The sequence below is a fragment of the Elaeis guineensis genome, chromosome 10 (assembly GCF_000442705.2).
Source record: "Elaeis guineensis isolate ETL-2024a chromosome 10, EG11, whole genome shotgun sequence".
In the NCBI taxonomy this organism is placed as follows: domain Eukaryota; kingdom Viridiplantae; phylum Streptophyta; class Magnoliopsida; order Arecales; family Arecaceae; genus Elaeis; species Elaeis guineensis.
In genome coordinates, this window is record NC_026002.2 from 21,067,434 (window position 1) to 21,085,616 (window position 18,183).

Sequence of the window (18,183 nt, forward strand, 5' to 3'; positions counted from 1 at the left end):
TCGATAATCTAATTGTTATACCAAATATGCCAATCAAGATTTTCAGTAATTTTACTACAACATTAACTACATATACCAAACGCAGTGATCAACATTACTATTAATTTAATGATGATAATTTATTTTAAAGATAATCTAAATTATCTTCCAAGATTGCTCGGTGATGCACCAAATGCAATATAAGGATAAAAGCTTGAAGATTAAGGTTAGTCCAAGTTTGGAATTAAAGGTGCATATCTTTGAGATATAGTTGAAAAGATTTTGATCGGTGAATCTGAACAAAATTAATTGAAGTTGATTGTGAGTGCAGAAAAATAATCAAACTATAATCAAAGAGTAATTATATATAGTTAGAATTCTCAAATAAGAGGTATTGGAGAGTGAATTTAAGTGTTGAGTTCAACACCTAACTACTATAAATTTATTATGTTTGTGATTGTGTATTTATTTTGTCTTTACCATCCGCTGCTATATTTATCTTTAGCCAAGTGGTATTAGAGCAAGAAAATTAACCCATTTTGATCTAACCATTAAGAGTTAAAAATTATAACAACCCTTTAACATAAAATAATTTTTAATACTAGGATAACACTGTAATCTTTCATTAATTTTTGTACAATGACTATAATCACATAGGTCTTTGCACAATATCATTTCCATCTTAATTTTTTTTGTAAATTTTTTTTTTGAATGAATTTAAAAAAAATATCAGAACAAATACAATGATTATATACGTAGCTTTATTAAAGATATTTTTATTAAGTATTGATTACCATCACTCAAAAATTTATCAAATATCAACCTCTCCATAGTATTTATTTTATCTTCTTTTTTTTTTAAAAAAAAATATAGAACCCATCAATTTTTTATCAGTTCTCACTTTCATTTTTCATATCAAAAATAATAATTTGATATAAAATTTATTTTTCTACGTCATTACCCCAACCAAAGGGACTCTTTAAGTGTTCTTGACCATCACAACCATGGTGCACCAGACATTCACGTTTATACCTGTGATGTGCAATTTGTTAGTCCGAAGAAAAGTCAGACGAAGCGCAAACGTCAAATTGTGTCTATAATGGGTGTCATTATGGAATGCCATCTAAATTATGGGTTGGCATCCAATTTATATTGTTTGTATATTATGTACCTGCGTATGTACATTCGTAAGGGTGGTATTGGAATTTTCATAGTGGCCATCATAATGCTATGCCAGCCCAATTTTTAACCGTGGCTCGCTCCACAGATGTGTTGGCAGCAGTGCTCTAACCGGACGCCATGATAGTAACTCATCGATGGCGACGTGCTGAATGGAGCAAAAAGGATAAACGAATTGAAATGAGTCTACTATCATTAAATTCCTTCTTCCTAACTACCTTTCAAACTAAATGATCAGTAAGAATAATTATAGCATAAATGCCTCCTCCAGGTTGTAGGAAGGAAACAACAGAACTCTGTGGAAAGATTGTGTCGTCAAAGTTCGTCAGCCATGCACTGCTTCTCTAACATGCTTACCGAACTGCACAAAAGTCACTTATGGCAATTATGCTTTTCATTTGTGGAATCATACAACCTCGGTTCCTAATAAGGTGGCGATGTAGAGTGGTGGACTTCCGAAATGTGATCGATTAGATGATAGGATTTTAATTGATTAGGTATTTGTGATGCACATTTTTCTTGTCGGTTAGGGGTGAGAAAAATTTTAGCATGCCTTTGGTGTTATCATGCCTCTTGTCATCTCTTATTTCTTCTTAATTAAGAGAATGGAGGCTCCATGTATTGGCCCCCTTCCATCTACAATCATAACTGAAGTAAACACTGTTTTAAATCTCATGTTCATTCGTTTCTGGAATTTGTATGTTTACTCTATTTGTCAGCACATGCACATACAATTTTACTGATCTATTCTTCTGTTTGTGATCTCCAGATGCCAAGAAACAGATCCAGCACTTTGCTTCACAAACTCTAGACTTCTGTTTTACATCATCGATACAGTCAGCGTTCAGTGTTGGATGAGCCCCATGGAAAAACAGAAGAATGCGTTCATGTATACTAGAAACCAATCAGGACAACAACACACATCCCTCTGTCGACCTGTGCCTGCGCCCTCACCAAGCCATGAGCAAACTTTTTCAGACTCCCACGATATCATGGAAACAACCGGCCAGTTCTGCAAGCACAACGTTTGTCTCCTCTTGGCTTGAGGTCAGCAGATCCTGTTATCAGTTTCAGCGCGATGATAATATCAAGTGTTCTGTGCATTAGCGGGCATTCCCCCTTGCATCGACTTTACCAATTCAGGTTCCTATCGGACAGCACGAAACCCAATGCATTGCCTGGGTAAAGACCTCATAGCAGAAAACTTAACATTCTTACCCTACGTATTCGACGTTACGCCCTGAAAGCATTTCCTTGCCCTCACGCCAGACTAAATTCCTTCAACCATTTGGATTCATTAACTAGATATTTTCCAACTGCTTGTGAACCCACATAGACTGAAACAAGCAGAGGCTGTCCTGTTATCACTCGTTGACTGGAACCCGGTAAACCTGTTAATTTGCATGTGCTATCAAATAAATCTTCCGCAAAAGTGCAGCAGGTAATTTAGAGGGTTCAGAAACTGTGCAAAGATGGTACCAGTAAAAATGATAGCTTTCCAGTCCCATAAATCCCTCTACTATATTATGAATAATATCCATAGTAGCAACACAAAAACACTTTCTAAGTGATGAATAAAAGGCCTATTGGCTTTAATTAAACACTTCTAGTTTTATAGATGTACACATGGAGACATCTGACATTCCAAGTTCTGTTCTGAAATACTACAATTTTGTAGGACCCAAACATATGTACGCTTGCATGTGTAATTTATACCAATATTTCCAATATTTACAGGTTCTTCACAGCTTGTCTCCACATCTTTCAAGCTTTTGAAGTTGAAGCCCTGCCATGGCTCCCATAATTTGGCAGCTTAATCTGACCTTGAATTCCAATGGAAAAGAGAATGGCTCTGTTGGGCCGGGCTCATGCAGTCATCACCACAATCATATAAGACGTATCTTTAATCCAAGCAGTGATCATCAACTCAAGTCGAAACCAGCATCTGCACTTATCGCATACATCAACTTGGTCCGCATTTGTTCTTCACTGTATCGCCATCATTATCCAGGCCATCAAGAGACATAGGGAAAAGGAACATTGTTAGCAGAATGCATGCATGCTTAATACATAACCAGGATGCCTATATTGTGTTATGCAGACTATATGACCAGCCATCCCACCAAAATATTAGCAAACTTACACTTTCTTACGTGGGAAATAGAGGACGTAACTTTTTCATATGGACCAAAAGTTAGAATCTGTCAAAGCTATAGCTGGAGGTAAACAATATTTGGCTGGCCGGCCATAGTCATCAACTATGACTCAGAAGATTGTAATATTAAGCTTGTTTTTCTTAAACAACGAGGAAGGTTGAGAAAACATAAGCACCTCTTCCCAGGTCAAATGTTCATGCCTTTATGCACCGCACCAGAAACAAGGAAGGTTGAGAAATATAAAGACCCCTTCCCAAGTCAAATGTTCATGCCTTCATGCACTGCACCAGAAGACCCACCTAGGTCCAGTCCTGCAGACCCTTTGAACAGGTAGGGATGTACTTGGCTCCTCTCGTTTTACCTTTCCCCCCTTCCTCTCTTCTTATGCTGAGCAAAGTGAGAATTTTTTTTTTTTTTTAAATAAAGAAAAGTTAGGATGTATTTTGTAGCATCCTTGGTTCTTTCCTTTCTAATATGAGCAATATAGGTTGCCAGATCGCTACACTTTTTCTTAAGATCTGTCTTAACCTTGCATTAGCAATATTGGAAGACTATTGCAAGGGGAAAGGGAGTTTTGAAATGGCTGTGAATAATGATATTTATTTTGGTAATGTTGCTTGAGAATACTTATCTTTCATCCGTTGCTTGCTAAGATCCTTTTCTGCTTGAAAGTTGGATTTCCAAAATTTGAATGGACATGTTAAATTATTCACTTAAGTTTTACAGAGAGTGCAGAAAGAAGCATACGAGAGCACAACCCAATCCCCATCACCAAACCCCCCCACACCCCCCACACACGCACAAAAAAAAAAAAAAAAGGGGAGCCCACCAAGAAAAGGTGTACTCAGACTCGAGAATAGGAACTATGAGACTTTGACAACAGGTTACAGAAATAAATTTTCAAATTGAATCAAGATCACCAGCAGTTTTGATGCTACTCATGCTGGTCCTATGCAGTTAAGAAAGCAGAGGATTGACGTCAAGTTGAAAGCTTGTTTAATAATTAACAATAAGAAGCATGAATGCATGAGTTCATGCACGTATATATGGATTATTTATGTGCATAAATATCTGAGTTAAGCAAATTCAAAATTTGAAACAAATGTCTGCAAATAGAAAATAAGACAGACTGATAGTGACAGACCTGTACACTTGTAGTTCCAATAGCATATCAGAACATAATGTAAGAGGGATGTTGATGTCTCAGAAGGTCCGAGGACCAATTAGATTTTATCTCAGGATGATCGCCTGTTATGACCAATCTCACAGAACATGTAAACAAGCTGTGTGTGTGTGTGTGAGAGAGAGAGAGAGAGAGAGAGAGAGAGAGACCCCATATTTGGTTTCCAATGACCTGGACAGAACATATTATAGTGCATTTAATAACAATCAGTTGAAGGCTCACACTGTCACATGGACCTACTTGTAAGATAAGAGGGAGAAATCCTTTTGGAGAACTTTCTTTAGCTTAAATACGAGTACCGCTCAAAAAAACTGAAACCTAACTTCTACAAAACCTAACTTACATATGATGAACCTTCAGAAGAATTATATGGCATCAATTCTATGTCAATGACATAATGATAGATGATGACATCCTGAACAGAGTATGAATTGCATGTAATAGGGCAGTCTATCTGCACCGGTTGCCATTTGTCACATAATTGTGGAGTATATAAGTTTATTTGTACGATACTTTTTACTCGAGCACCTTAAATAAAACAAATGACTATGAACTAGGATAGGATGAGGAAAATATCCAGCAAAACTAGAAAGAAGACACTTGAAGTGAGTATAGTATCTTTGAGTATTGGACAGAGGTTTGGGGACTAGAACAGGCTAGCTCAAAGAATAAAAATACAAAAACAATATATCAACCACTTAAAAATAAAGAGTGGCTCTATTATAATTATCTAAAAAACTTAATAATGCTTGTACCATCTCTAACAGATGGAACATTATGCAATCTTGGTATCCTGTTGTGTAAGCCAATGATAATGAACAAAGTACTATCAAGGTACTCATGGATGTAGGAAGCTGAATGTCATTTTAGAAGTACTTACTTTTTATATGGTGGGAGCTTCAGCAGATTCATGCAGGTGGCAGATGTCGGTAATCGGTCAAGATCCTCTTCAGAAACAATCAAAGGAGCAGCCCTACATTTGAGAAAAGCCCAATCAAGCTCAAAATGTCCATATGAAGATGAGAATTAAAAAAGGAAAAGTGCAACAAACCTTTGTATGCAAAACTTTGGTTCAAGATACTTAAATCCAAGAAGTGGTCCACGAGAACAGCCAGTTACAAACCTGCAAGATTGTTCAAAAAAAATTGTAAACTTATCAAAGATTACGATGATTTGCCAACAATCATGGAATGCAAGCTGAATCTGACAAGCTTGAAAACTAGGATAACTCTAAAGAAATAAATCATAGCATGTAAAGATCAGCCCATTGTCAGCAAAAAGCAGCAGAAGGGACAACTATACAAGTTTACAAGAAGATAGAGAAAAACTAATTGCATAGTTATGAGGCATGGAGCAGAGTCCAGCCCAGCAAGGAGCTGGATCACTGGTTCGCTGGTCTGACCGTGGGCTCAATCGGTCAGAGTGGATTTATATGAACATATATATATTAAGAATATAGAAAATTCAATAATGTAAGAAAATTATGAATAACTATCAATAAGTTTTCTACTTCAAATACTACTGTTAGATCCAATGGATCTACGTTCTGCACTACTCTTTAGTTGTAGCATAAATAGAAAATAATCATGAATCATCTATTTTCTAAAACAAATAGAAAAAAAATGTATATAATGTAGGAAAATGGAGAACATATTGGTATTTTTTGTAATTATAAATAGAAAAGTTTTGACAATATCCAAAAAAAATAAATGAAGTGTCTCTGCTTTTAATTTACCACCAAAGGCAAAAGGATTAAAAAGATTGTCTTTTACAGAAAAGAATTGATATTGAAATATTACTATCTATTTATAATAATTTTATCTAATGACAGATATGTAATATGTAAGTATAATAAACAATCACCATACTACAGCATCAAACATTGTCTAAGTGGCTGACCAGTTCTTAAGCGCATAGGAGATCAGGAGATTGAATCTCGATTCAAGCACTATTTTCCAATTCTCTGATTTCTTAGAGTCCAGTTTTTACCGAGTTTTCCACCGGGCCGGGCTGCTGGATTCACAAAAACCATCCAGTTTTTCACCAGGTCAATTAAATTTCCAGTTCCATTATGAAAACAGATTGGACAAGGGGCCAGTTTACAGGTTTCCTGTCTGACCAGACAGTCTGATCCAGATTTAATAACTATGACTAATACAATGCATGACCACCAGATATCCGGTGGCACTCTTGAGCTTTTATCTTTCCTTCCGACAGAAAATGCTTGAGAAAAACAGTTGATCCATGTAGATGAGAAAAATCTGAAGGAGCAGATCAGACAATGAGGCAGATCTGCTAATACATGTGACATCTGCTGACCATAATTATCTAAAGGAAATATCCAAATACCAATTTACCCACATTTTGAAGTATTCATCAAGAGGCATGAGCATATGAACTCTTGCCGAGAACTTCAGTTGCTGCTAGCTGACGCATGCATGAATTGTCTCAAGATGAACTTGTTACAACTTACACTAATCATACAAACCTGAACATCCTAAACATAATTGCTTATGAAAGTTGGCTGTCATCTCAATATAAGCCTCATGTGACGTCAAACTATAAATGAGTCAACGGTCAATTTTTAAACCAGATTACTAATACAGTATGAATTGCACAAAACCTTTTTCTAGTTCAGCTGCTCATCTCACTGTTAAATACTTGAAGACAATCAAAAAAGAAAAGAAAAAAAGAAAGAAAAGTGGAAGACTTGAAAGAAAACAAGAGAACATCAAATGGCCAGTATGTGTTCATACACGCATAAAAAGCACATAAATGGGCTTGTCTGTAAGAAAAAGTTTCATGCATGTCTGCATGTTTGTGTATGTGAATGTATGTCTGCATAAATCAAACAGGGAAAAAGGCTCACTTAAGAAATTTCTTCTGATACTCCAAAGAAAAGCTTTTGAGGACTTCCCAGAACATCTCAATTACATGGTGATCCTGCAATAATAGACACAGTCCAACTAATAGCATTTAACAGCCTACAGATGGTATACCGAACAGGAAACACATCCACACACCAACAGAATGAATTATGGAGGACATCAGATTTGGCTCTTGCCCATCAATCAAAAAGAAAACCAACAGTACTTGTACTAGTCTATTTACATGATAAAGTAACACAAGTAGCCTTTGGATGCTAGATTCTAGCCTCTATTTGTTTTTAGGAGTCAGCAGTGTCACCAAATAGAGAACATTGTATAACAACTCATGCATGTAATAGAAAGGGAACTTCAATATGTTTGACTCGATGCATGAAACACCATAATGGGTAGACAACATGCATATTCAAATAAATAAGTATTCACCATTACCAGATGACTTGATACTAATTGGCTACCAAATATAGTTATGTGATAGGAAGATGTCCTATTATAAAATTAGAGAGCAGAAAAGTGGGGAAGATGGTAGATTTGGGAATTCACTTGAGAAGTAAGAAAGGGAACCAGGCAAAATTTTGATGTCTGACCAGGATGATTATTACACTTTAATTTATGGGCATCTAGGGTTCTAACTGAGCCAAGCTTGATCAAGCTTGGGTCCAATAACAAGCTTGATGAAGATTGGTTTGAACTTAATTTCAATCATGAAAGTTGAGCTTTTCGAACCAAGTCTAACACAGGTCTGTTTGTCAGCATAACAACTTGAGAATAAATGAAGCTTGTTTCCAGCTCGAATGGAAGCTCAATTCTTGATTTCAAGCAAAGTTTAAGATTTGGTTCAAACATAAATTAACATTTTATTGATCCAAATAATAAAAAATATGCACCAATTGCAACCTTCATTCAATGATCTATCATACACAAAAATACTTAAATATAATTTAAATATATTCAAGCTTTATCGAGCTATGCCTAATCAAGCTGGGATGATTTTTGGCCCAGTTTGAAATCTTTTCAGCCTACTTTGCTGGCCAAGCTTGTTTGTTTAGCTTCAAATCAAGCATGATTCAAGCTCTTTCTGACCAAAGCTCAAGCTGCTCAGTTCGTTTGACACCCATATAGGCACCCAAAATTTGCCTAGAAGAGCAGTCTACTTGATGATTAGGAAGCACCATATATTTAACAACATGAAGAGGTTTCACGTCAGGATGAATTGAATGGTCACCTCACTGACAATGAGGTCCTGAACAAATTACTGTTTTCAACAACATTTCCATAGGAGGAAGGTGGAAGGTGGAAGCATGCATGGTGGTTTTGGACAAGCTATTCCAAGAAAACGAGCAAGTAATAGCGGTCTATAACATTATCAGTTGCATCTTGTAATCATCGCAGGTCAGAAATATGCAGGTTTGGTAGTAATCGGCTAAGTTGCTGAAACCCAGCATTGGTTTTGTTCTTGGATGAAATATGAACTGATTGTATGCATTCTTCATGGACGAAAGCTCATATTTTGCAGTCTGTGAAAACCTTCCCTTCATAGCAAAGAGTGTAAGGATCCAATCCAAAACCCTTGAGCCACAAAAAACTCTGTTGCCACTCGATCTGGTGCTTTTCACTAGAGCTTCATTGGTCTCACTTCGCATGATCTGAAATACCCCCATTAATATGCTGTTTGTTAATGATGTATCTTCATGAATATTTATATTGATAGCATATTTGTGGTTTGAAATATTGTACCAAAGTTTTACCAAATTAGTTAGAATCTTTCAATTCTCTTTTTAATCTGATTATTCTAGATAATCAAATAATAACTTCCTACTACTAACATTCTAGAAAAACTAAATGTATTGCTTTTCCCTGCATGTCCCAGCTACTCCTTTCCTTTCCTTTTGTCAAGAAGGCTTGGATATGATTTATGCAATGAATAATAAATGGCAAAAGTAGCACACTACCCAAGGCTGGTTGTGCTGGTACTAGAGCCTGTACCAGTTGACAAGCGGCATGCTTCGGTATATGCCCCATGCCGTTCTGTGTTGGGCCTGAACCAACACGATAAAGAGAGGGAGAGGGAGAAGGAAAGAGAGGAGGGAGAGAAGGAGAGGAAAGAAGAGGGAGAGGGAAAGACGGCCTCTGGAGGCTATTAAAGGGCTGCCGAGGTCGCCGCCGCTGCTATCGCAGGAGAGGATCTCCAAATCTATCGAAACAAGGGCTTCAACCCCTATTTCGTTTTTTATTTTGGTTGCCGATTTCCTCTAATAACACCAAAATAAAAAAAATGAAACAAGGGCCAAAGCCCCTGTTTCAATCGATCCGTAGATTCTCTCCCTCGACAGCAGCGGCAATGGCCTTAGCGACCCTCTAGCGGCCTCCGGAGGCCATCACTCCCTCTCCCTCTCCTTCCCTCCCCTTCTCTCTTTCCTCTCTTTCTTTCTCCCTCTCCTAGTCCCTACTGCTGCTTAATTCAAAGGCCAGAACCGTCCCGATCCACCGCTGGTATGGTTCCGCACACTCCGAATCAGGCGGTTTGGCATGGTTTTGTCGACTATGGTATTCCGTACCGGTCCGAACCAGCTGGTACATCACGTACCATATCATACTGGCGGAGAACCGGTTCGGTTCAGGCCGATTTTTCGGAAAATGGCCTAAACCAGACTGAACTGGTCAATTCGGTACGATATCGACCTGAACCGCCCGATACCGAACGGTTTGATCCTGTACGATGCGGTACAGTACCGGTTCGGTCCGATTCGGCTTGATTTTCTTTCTTTTTTGGGAGGGGCCGTTGGGTGGGATTTTTTTTTGAATTTTTATTGTCAGTACGATACGGTATGGTACCATACCATACCATACCGTACCAGCCAACAACCGACACGGGTTCCGATTCCGAGTCCATGAATCTTGCTGCCGACCATGACAGTGTCGAATAATAGTCACCTTCAACAATAACGAAAACTAGGATGCAAACTATGAAGCGCACATACAAATACATGAAACAAATATGACACAATATGGATAAGCCAACCAATAAAATCTAAAAAAAAACCAAAATGGGATCTGATATGACCATAAATAATTACATACGTATCTTTTTTATATATTTATGCAAAACAGCATTCATTAAGTATAATGGGTTATCACAATAACATATGATGATATGAACTTCTGAAACTCTAAAACTAAGGAGCCATTTGGTATTGCTTTTGTTTTCTGTTTTCATTTTTCAAAAATCTAAGAAGAAACTGAACTAGATTGAGCATATAGCATGATGAAACACTTCCCTTCTTTCAGATTGTTTGCAAAACCTTCATAGCTTTTGACAACAAAGATTTGTCGCTTTCAAAAAACATGGAAATAAAAGCAAGGGTGGAAAAAGTTTTGTGCAAATGCTATCATCAACATCCATCTCCACCCAATATTCAACCAATCTGTAGGGAAACGAAAGGATAAAAACAACAGCAATGCCAAACATGAACCATCCAATGTTAAAAGCTCATCCAAGTGCCGGAGCAAGGCGAGGGAGGGAAGTACCCCTCCCCCTCATCTTTGGGAAGATCTGGTGAGTATCTAGAGCTTTTTCTCATTTTAATTAATGCAATACTTAAAAATAAGTGTCCCACACACATCCTAAGTCCTAACCATATTCAACAAGTATCAAATCCAGTAAGTTAGCAGATATGAACATGGCATGCAATCTGAAGTATCTGCCAGTCCTAGGGTGAAGGTCATTGACCTGAAAAGTCAGAACTGGTACATCACTTTGAATTGTATCACCATAAGCACAATATATTTACAAATATATTGCGATCATTAGCAAAAAAAAAAAAAAATGTTTGCAAATAAAGCACAATGGCAGCTAGCTTCCAAAGTAACATGCTTTGACGATCAAGTCCACAAGTCCAAAATAGAGATCACCATCTATTTCTATATTATGTTCAGAAAATTAGAACTTACTGGATGATAGCCACCGCTATAATGAGCATTTGAGCGGAGATCATCGACGTCCATGCATTCTAACGAGCCAGATACAAGAAGCTGATATAAAGAAAACTCAATATAAGATAATCAATAGAACATGAATGGTAAAGGTCTTGAAAGAAGAAATATCACAAACAAGATGAACTATCATGCAACTGCTAAAGGGTGCAAACTGATTCCGCCAGTATCCCCACACATTAGGTAAAATTAAGCATTGCTAATCTAATTCCCTAAAAAGAAAAACTACTCTAAGGCCCGATTATCAAAAAAAAAAAGGGCCAATTAATCAGAAAGGAAACTAATCCCAGGACATAACTTCCAGATAGCAAAGGAAACTAGTCAAATGACATGCACGGGGGGAGGGGGGGAGAGAGAGATAGAGAGAGAGAGGAGGGCTGAGCTTCTGTGCGATAGATCAGCCCAAAAGATTACATGATTACTTTGTACCATACCTCTTTTTTTGCATTTTAATTGGGAAAAGATTGACTTTCTAATCAGAAAAAGAGAAGCCAACAAAGCAAAACAAAGAGACATCAGGTTTTTCATATTAAATAACATTTTCATGCCCTAGCAAAGTGACAAACGTCTCTGGCTTTCCGCCATACTCTCAAAATATTATCAAGATTCATATGCAGTTCAGTCCTTGAATTTATCATGAATTACTGGAAGAATCCCTTCTCTAGTTTGATAATTTTTGGAAACGAATGATATTTTCAACCTTGCCCCACATTTTGCTGAACTTTACTGTTTCATCCATATGAATCTTTGACCCTTTATGCTCTTAAGTCCACATAATTTAAGCTTCTTTTAAATCAGTAAGCAAGAAAGAACAACACCTGTGTCTTTCAATGCGAATTTGCCCATATCATAGCTGCAGCTATGATGTACAACGTGAATCAACAAAGGAATCATGGCATTTGAAGTGGGGCAAGATAGTCTGTCAATTTTAGCATATTGTAAAATAAATGGTGTATTCCATGAGATTTTCCTTTTTCTAATAGAGAGAGGGAGGGTGACCTGCTGACACCATAATTAGGCTCAAATCATCAGGAATGCACCACCCATGAATCAAACTCAGAACCTCTGGTTTCTAAATCAAATGCAGGGACCATTGGCATAAACCTCAATTCACAATTTTATGAGATAATGAGTTGAATGAAAAGTAAAGTTCTAACAATGATGAAGTTCAGATGATGGAAGCCCTTTGAAACCATTGCTTACTGTTATAACTTATAACAGAAATAATCACTGTGATAATGAGAAAATTATGGACAACAATGGGAAAATAACAATGTTATTTGCTCAAGTGACAATTCCACAATCATTTTTTCCCTCAGGTGGGGTTGTTTCTTCTCTTTTTTTGGGGAAGGGGCTACTTGCAAAATAAAATATATTTTCTTGAACTGTTATGGACATTTCAGTTTTTTCTTAAAGAAATAATCTGGAGAAACTTTGAATAGTGGAAAAGCAAACAGCCATTATTCCTGTAACAGTTGTAATAACAGGAATGGCTGTTATACTATTAAAGTTCAGCCGTTATTTAAAATTTGTCAAAAAGTTACAAGTAGGTGACCCAAAAAGAAGAAAGTAGGATTGAAGTCCAAGCGGAAGTAACTGGATCTCAAGGCAGATTTTAGTTGGAAACTCAGTCCTGAGCAACTTCTCCAGAAGCTATTTCTTGGGTTGTTCAACAGTGGCTTTCAACAGGATTATTTTGTTTGGCCATCTCAAGGTGATTATATAAAGTCAGCATACTCGAGATGGTCTAAGATTTATGCCAATCTTACAAGAGTTAGGTCTTTACCAGCACTCTTATCATACAAAAACATAGAGAAGCGGATACTTTTCTTCCACCACTTGATGTGGCATTGTGATAATCCAGAAAGACTAATGTGATTCAAGTACTAGCATGATCGCTTGCTATGTTGCTTTGATTTGTATGCATTGATTTGATGATTTAATCAGCTCTGCATATAAAAAATCTTGTCTATACTTATCTGTTAATCAGCATGGTCGATTCCTCTCAATTTAGTTTATCATCTAAACCTCGAATTATTAATTATGTAAACATTTAAATTTTTTTGGATATCATTAAGTATTAATGATATGGTGCACTGTGAAATCTTGACTGTAATTATTAGCAGAAATACACATGCACCAGTTGATTTAAAGAATGGATTGATAGATGGGCCAGCCCCATCTTTAAGATCAAAACATATTAGTTATTGATTATTGATTGGTAGAAACAAAAACACAAGCCAGACAAGAATATAAATTAGATTCCTTACTCCTTAGCATTTACAGAGATCTCTAACAAATCTGTATTGTGGACAGATACTCTTATGAAGTGGCTCATAAGGAGAAAGAGTCCCCCCATTAATGATAACTAAAGAGCATGCTTAACTAGTGGATGTTAGCCCAACCCAACAGGAACAGCTCTCTGTGTCACAATGTAAACCATCCATCTTTAAGAATGTTTTGCAACCAGCATAGAACTTAAAATGACTCCTCTATGAGTTGGTGCCACTAAGCTGGTCAATGGAACTCTAGAAAACAGGCAAACCAGCCATGAAGCCAAGAGGCCCATTGGCAGCTTGGGAGACCTATTATATTGGTTATGCAGTTTTTGTTCATGCAATCAAGGAGCAAGTCCCCATGACTATTCAACTGTAGATTGTAAAGGAAATCAGTTATACTAAACAACAAAATAATTTCAGGATCACTAAAACTTATTCACTTCGTCTCTTGATTATATTGCTTTATGTTATTTTATTTACTTGCACTAAGAATAAGATTTACCAAATAGTTGCTCAATTGCTCATGCTTCTTAATCATACAAGCATATGAATTTGTAGACTATAAAAACCCTTCATTAGGATATTGAGAAACAAAACTTTTTAAAGGTTTAAGAAACAAAGATATAAAAGGAAATTTCACTGTAAAAACCATTCAAAGAAAAATAGGTTCCTTATGTTTCTATAATTGAAAAATCTAAGATATAAGTGATCAAATTAATGGATTAAACTGGTTTAGTAAGTTCTATGGCAACACCACAGGAGCTAACTAAGAAAGGCAAAATTGGAAAAAACTAGCAAGTTAATTCAGAGAAAGAAAATACACTGCATATCAAATAAGCCATGAGAACAACTCAAATTATCATTACCATCGTCTTTCCACCATCTATAAATTTAAAATACTATCATCACAATAGCATGCATGATCAGATGTTAGAAGATAATTTCTTTAAGAATCTGTGAAAGGAATTCGCTAGACTAATTTTTATCAGGAATTCTATGGAAATGACACTAAAAAACATATTATATAGTTCAGATAGAAATCACATGTAATATATAGGTATAATAGACTCAACTCTCATTTCTAAAAGTGTGACATGAATAAAGACTAGGGGAACACCGTGATCTTCAAAAGATGCTATTCAATAAATTGAACTCTAAATGGAGCCACAATATGGGCCAACTAAAATAACAGCAATATTATAGCTAGAAGTTTTGTTGTTGTCCTCACAGACAACCCAGCTATAAATTTTATCCTATCAATTTGGGATCAATAATCTGAATCCTTGAGATGTTAAAGATAGATCAGCATCTTTCACTCATAGATTTACTATGTAGGTGTCTGCAAATGACTTTACCTGAATTTCATGTTCGTTGAACATTTCAATCCATTCTTTCTGAATAAGCTGTTCAAACCCTCGTAAAAAATGTGAACTTTGATGGCGGAGCTGCACATAGGAAAGAAGCAAAAAAGTAAACATATAAGCCTTTGAGATACATCTGCAGAAAAGAAACTTGTAACAGATAGTCTTACCTGATAATTTAACCGATGATTGGAAATAAGATGAATAAACTGAATAACATTATCACTAGTAACACGTTTTTCTTTCCCACCAGGCAGTAGCTCCTCTTCTCTTTGTTCTCCATATTCATTGTTTACAATGACAAAATACAGTTCTAATTCTGAAACATCACCTTCATAATGCTGCACACAAAACCCATGATTTTTGAATGTACATGAAAACATAATAAATTAAACAATACATTTTGAACATAAGCACCAGTTATCATCCTCGAAAGAAATACAGAATGTCTTTTACACTAGCAACAATTGATCTCAGACAGGCAATACACCAGGAAAATTATGGAAACAGTTTAATCAGATATGGTCTTATGCATAATAAATTCACAAACAAGTATGCTAACCTTCAATCACCATAAACATCACATGCTCATTCTATGACCCATGGATACATATACATCCTCATACATATACAAGTATATGCACATATCAGAACAATCAGTCTCCAGCTACACAATTAACACTGTGTCAAGGGAAGGTTTTAATTTCTTTTAAAAGATCTAAAATCTGCCCAATTCCATGACTAGTTCATTTCAAAGTTCCCACACAGAAGTAGATTTCCTTTTTTTGTTGTAGTCACATAGGGTGCTAATATGACCAAATCAACAATTTGAATTGTACTTACTATCAGCCAAATAACTTGAAATACCTTTTTTATTAAATGTTTCCTCTAAATCTGCATCTACAAGTTGCAGTAGGCCTTGATAATGAATTGAAGTATAATCTGTAGATTCTGTACTTTGATATCATTTAATACATTAAAAGATCCTCAAACCACATTATCACTCAAGGGTTAATGTACTGGTGTATGAAATTAAATATGGTATTGGCACTGTATTATATACCACACCAATGCACTGTCAGCAAGTAAAGAGGGGTCAATCAGGTACTAGAAAGCATATCAGCCTGAGATGTTGCAAACAGGCTGATGCATGGTGATACATCCGGAATGGTCCCTCCACCATGGAGCTAGCGACCCAGCAACAGCCCCACACGTGTCCATGTTGGAGAGTGCCAGCGTAATCGCCGAATGGCTGCCACTTGTATTTCTACGATTGTGCCGGAGGAGTTTTGGAACCTTCCGCTCACTAGACGACAAATGACCGGCCACTCCACCACTCACTAAGATCCGTAATCTCAACAAGCTCTAGAACGTGCAAGTCGTTATCCCCTAACAATTTGAGCGTGCCTCCATGACCCTCGAGGGGAAAAACGGTGCGCATCCTCCTAGGCAATAGGTATCCACCCTCACCTATAAAATCTAAACTCCTCGAGACCCTCCACATAAGTGAAGACTCACTTTTGCATGCCTTCCTCCGGAGACTGGTTCCACACGAACTGGATCCATCTCTTCCACAAACTCCGAATGTTTTCGACTCCATCAGTACACTCCCTAGCTCCATATGGCATTTGCCAGACCTCCACATTCCGTCTCAAACCGCATTCCACCTCATGCTCGACTCCCAATCACCGTTAATTTTTTTTTAAGAACTTAGACCTCTTTTGTTTGCTTTTACGAACTGACTTAGCCATCGGACGATCCACGTCGGGGAACCCCCCACCACGAGGACTTCTTTGTCTTTAGTGGTTTTGCAGGACCCAGTTTGCGGCATTGATCAAGAATCGGTGTTGACGTACATGGCTCCCAAAGGTTCCAGAGGCCACTACATCATCTCTCCCCAACTCTAGCTCAGGAGCCTAAGCCAAATCATCTTCCCAGCAACAACACATTGCATCACAATGGTAACATACTAAACATATTGGTACCATTTAATTTGGTTCAAAAACTTATAAAGTTCTCTGCTCCTCTTTTATGAATTCTACATACTTTATCACATGGCATTGTCCCACATACCATATCGGTGCCCTATCAGAAACTAAGGGAAGGTATATCATGCATCGGATGGTACCACAGTAATAGCAGCCTGACATATTGCATACAGGCAAATACATAGCATCTCATTGCTAACATCTCAAACACATTACTATTGTTTAATTTGGTTTGACAAATTCCAAAGTTGTCTACTGCTCCTTTTTGTGCTAAAGTTTATTTATTGGAGATGAAATCTACTTTGGTTCTTAATTCAAAAATACATTTGAAGTAGATTTAAGATCGCAGTTTGGTCTTTATTATTCCCTAGGTTTCTTTGAGAATAGTATACAAAAACAAAGGAAAAAGAGTTTAACTTCATCAGACCTGTGTGGTTTCATGAAAAAACTTAGATCCACCTATCCTAAATCATGAAATGGACCAAGAACAAAAGGATTTGGATGGGAATTGGCATAGTCAAAATCACAGCTGTCGAATAGCCGAGGCAAGGCCAGGCAGTGGACCCATTGTATGGCGTAGGCAGGTGCCTAGATGCTTAGGTGGTCATCTAGGGAGAAAGGCTCTCCAAGCTTTTATTATTCATACTCTTGATCATATGTAAACATAAGCATGTCCATATATTCTATATACGTTTTTTTATTCACAAGTATAATCATGATTCACAAACCCATTTTTCACACTTAAAAAAGTCCAAAGATCAAAATCCAAAAAAGAGCAGTAACAGAATTTCACCCACTGCAGCATCCAGCAGGCCACAAAACACAGCCAGGAATCCGGCACCTGGCAAGAAGCAGGAGGAGGAGATGAAAAAGAAATTAGAGGCTAGCAAGTAGAACAGAAGGGAATATTTAGGGAAAGAAGTGGGAGAATGGCCAAATGAAGAAGAGTGATGCTGGTAGTTGTATACACTGCTTGTCACTGTCAGCTAGCCTGTCAGCAGCTGCTGACCAGCCCACAGGCAGTAGTAAAGAAGATGGGAAAAGAAACCTTCAAAAATATAGGTTCAAGCAAGCTTGGCCTAGGCAGCACGGCCAAATTAGCAGCTCAACGGCCGCCTCGGTGCCTTGGCAATCACTTGTAACAACACTGCTCAACATCAAGATAAATACCAAATAACCT

At 37.2% G+C, this 18,183-nt stretch overlaps 1 protein-coding gene across 7 annotated transcripts in view; it reads right to left on the minus strand.

The window, feature by feature from the left end:
* Positions 1–2,941: 2,941 nt before the first annotated feature.
* The window catches only part of LOC105059777 (E3 ubiquitin-protein ligase UPL6), a 68,522-nt gene continuing 53,280 nt past the window's right edge, over positions 2,942–18,183 (minus strand). For 6 of the 7 annotated variants that reach the window (XM_010943210.3, XM_073244938.1, XM_073244937.1 and 3 more), the window contains 7 exons: positions 15,186–15,356; positions 15,010–15,099; positions 11,334–11,414; positions 7,367–7,440; positions 5,549–5,620; positions 5,378–5,470; positions 2,942–3,147 (listed from right to left, as the gene is read on the minus strand). In XM_010943210.3, the coding sequence (XP_010941512.1) occupies positions 3,081–3,147; positions 5,378–5,470; positions 5,549–5,620; positions 7,367–7,440; positions 11,334–11,414; positions 15,010–15,099; positions 15,186–15,356 (648 nt within the window). In that variant the 3' untranslated portion in view covers positions 2,942–3,080. Of the gene's footprint in view, positions 3,148–5,372; positions 5,471–5,548; positions 5,621–7,366; positions 7,441–11,333; positions 11,415–15,009; positions 15,100–15,185; positions 15,357–18,183 lie in introns of those variants that run through there. The other variant, XM_073244939.1, reaches the window with a different exon arrangement.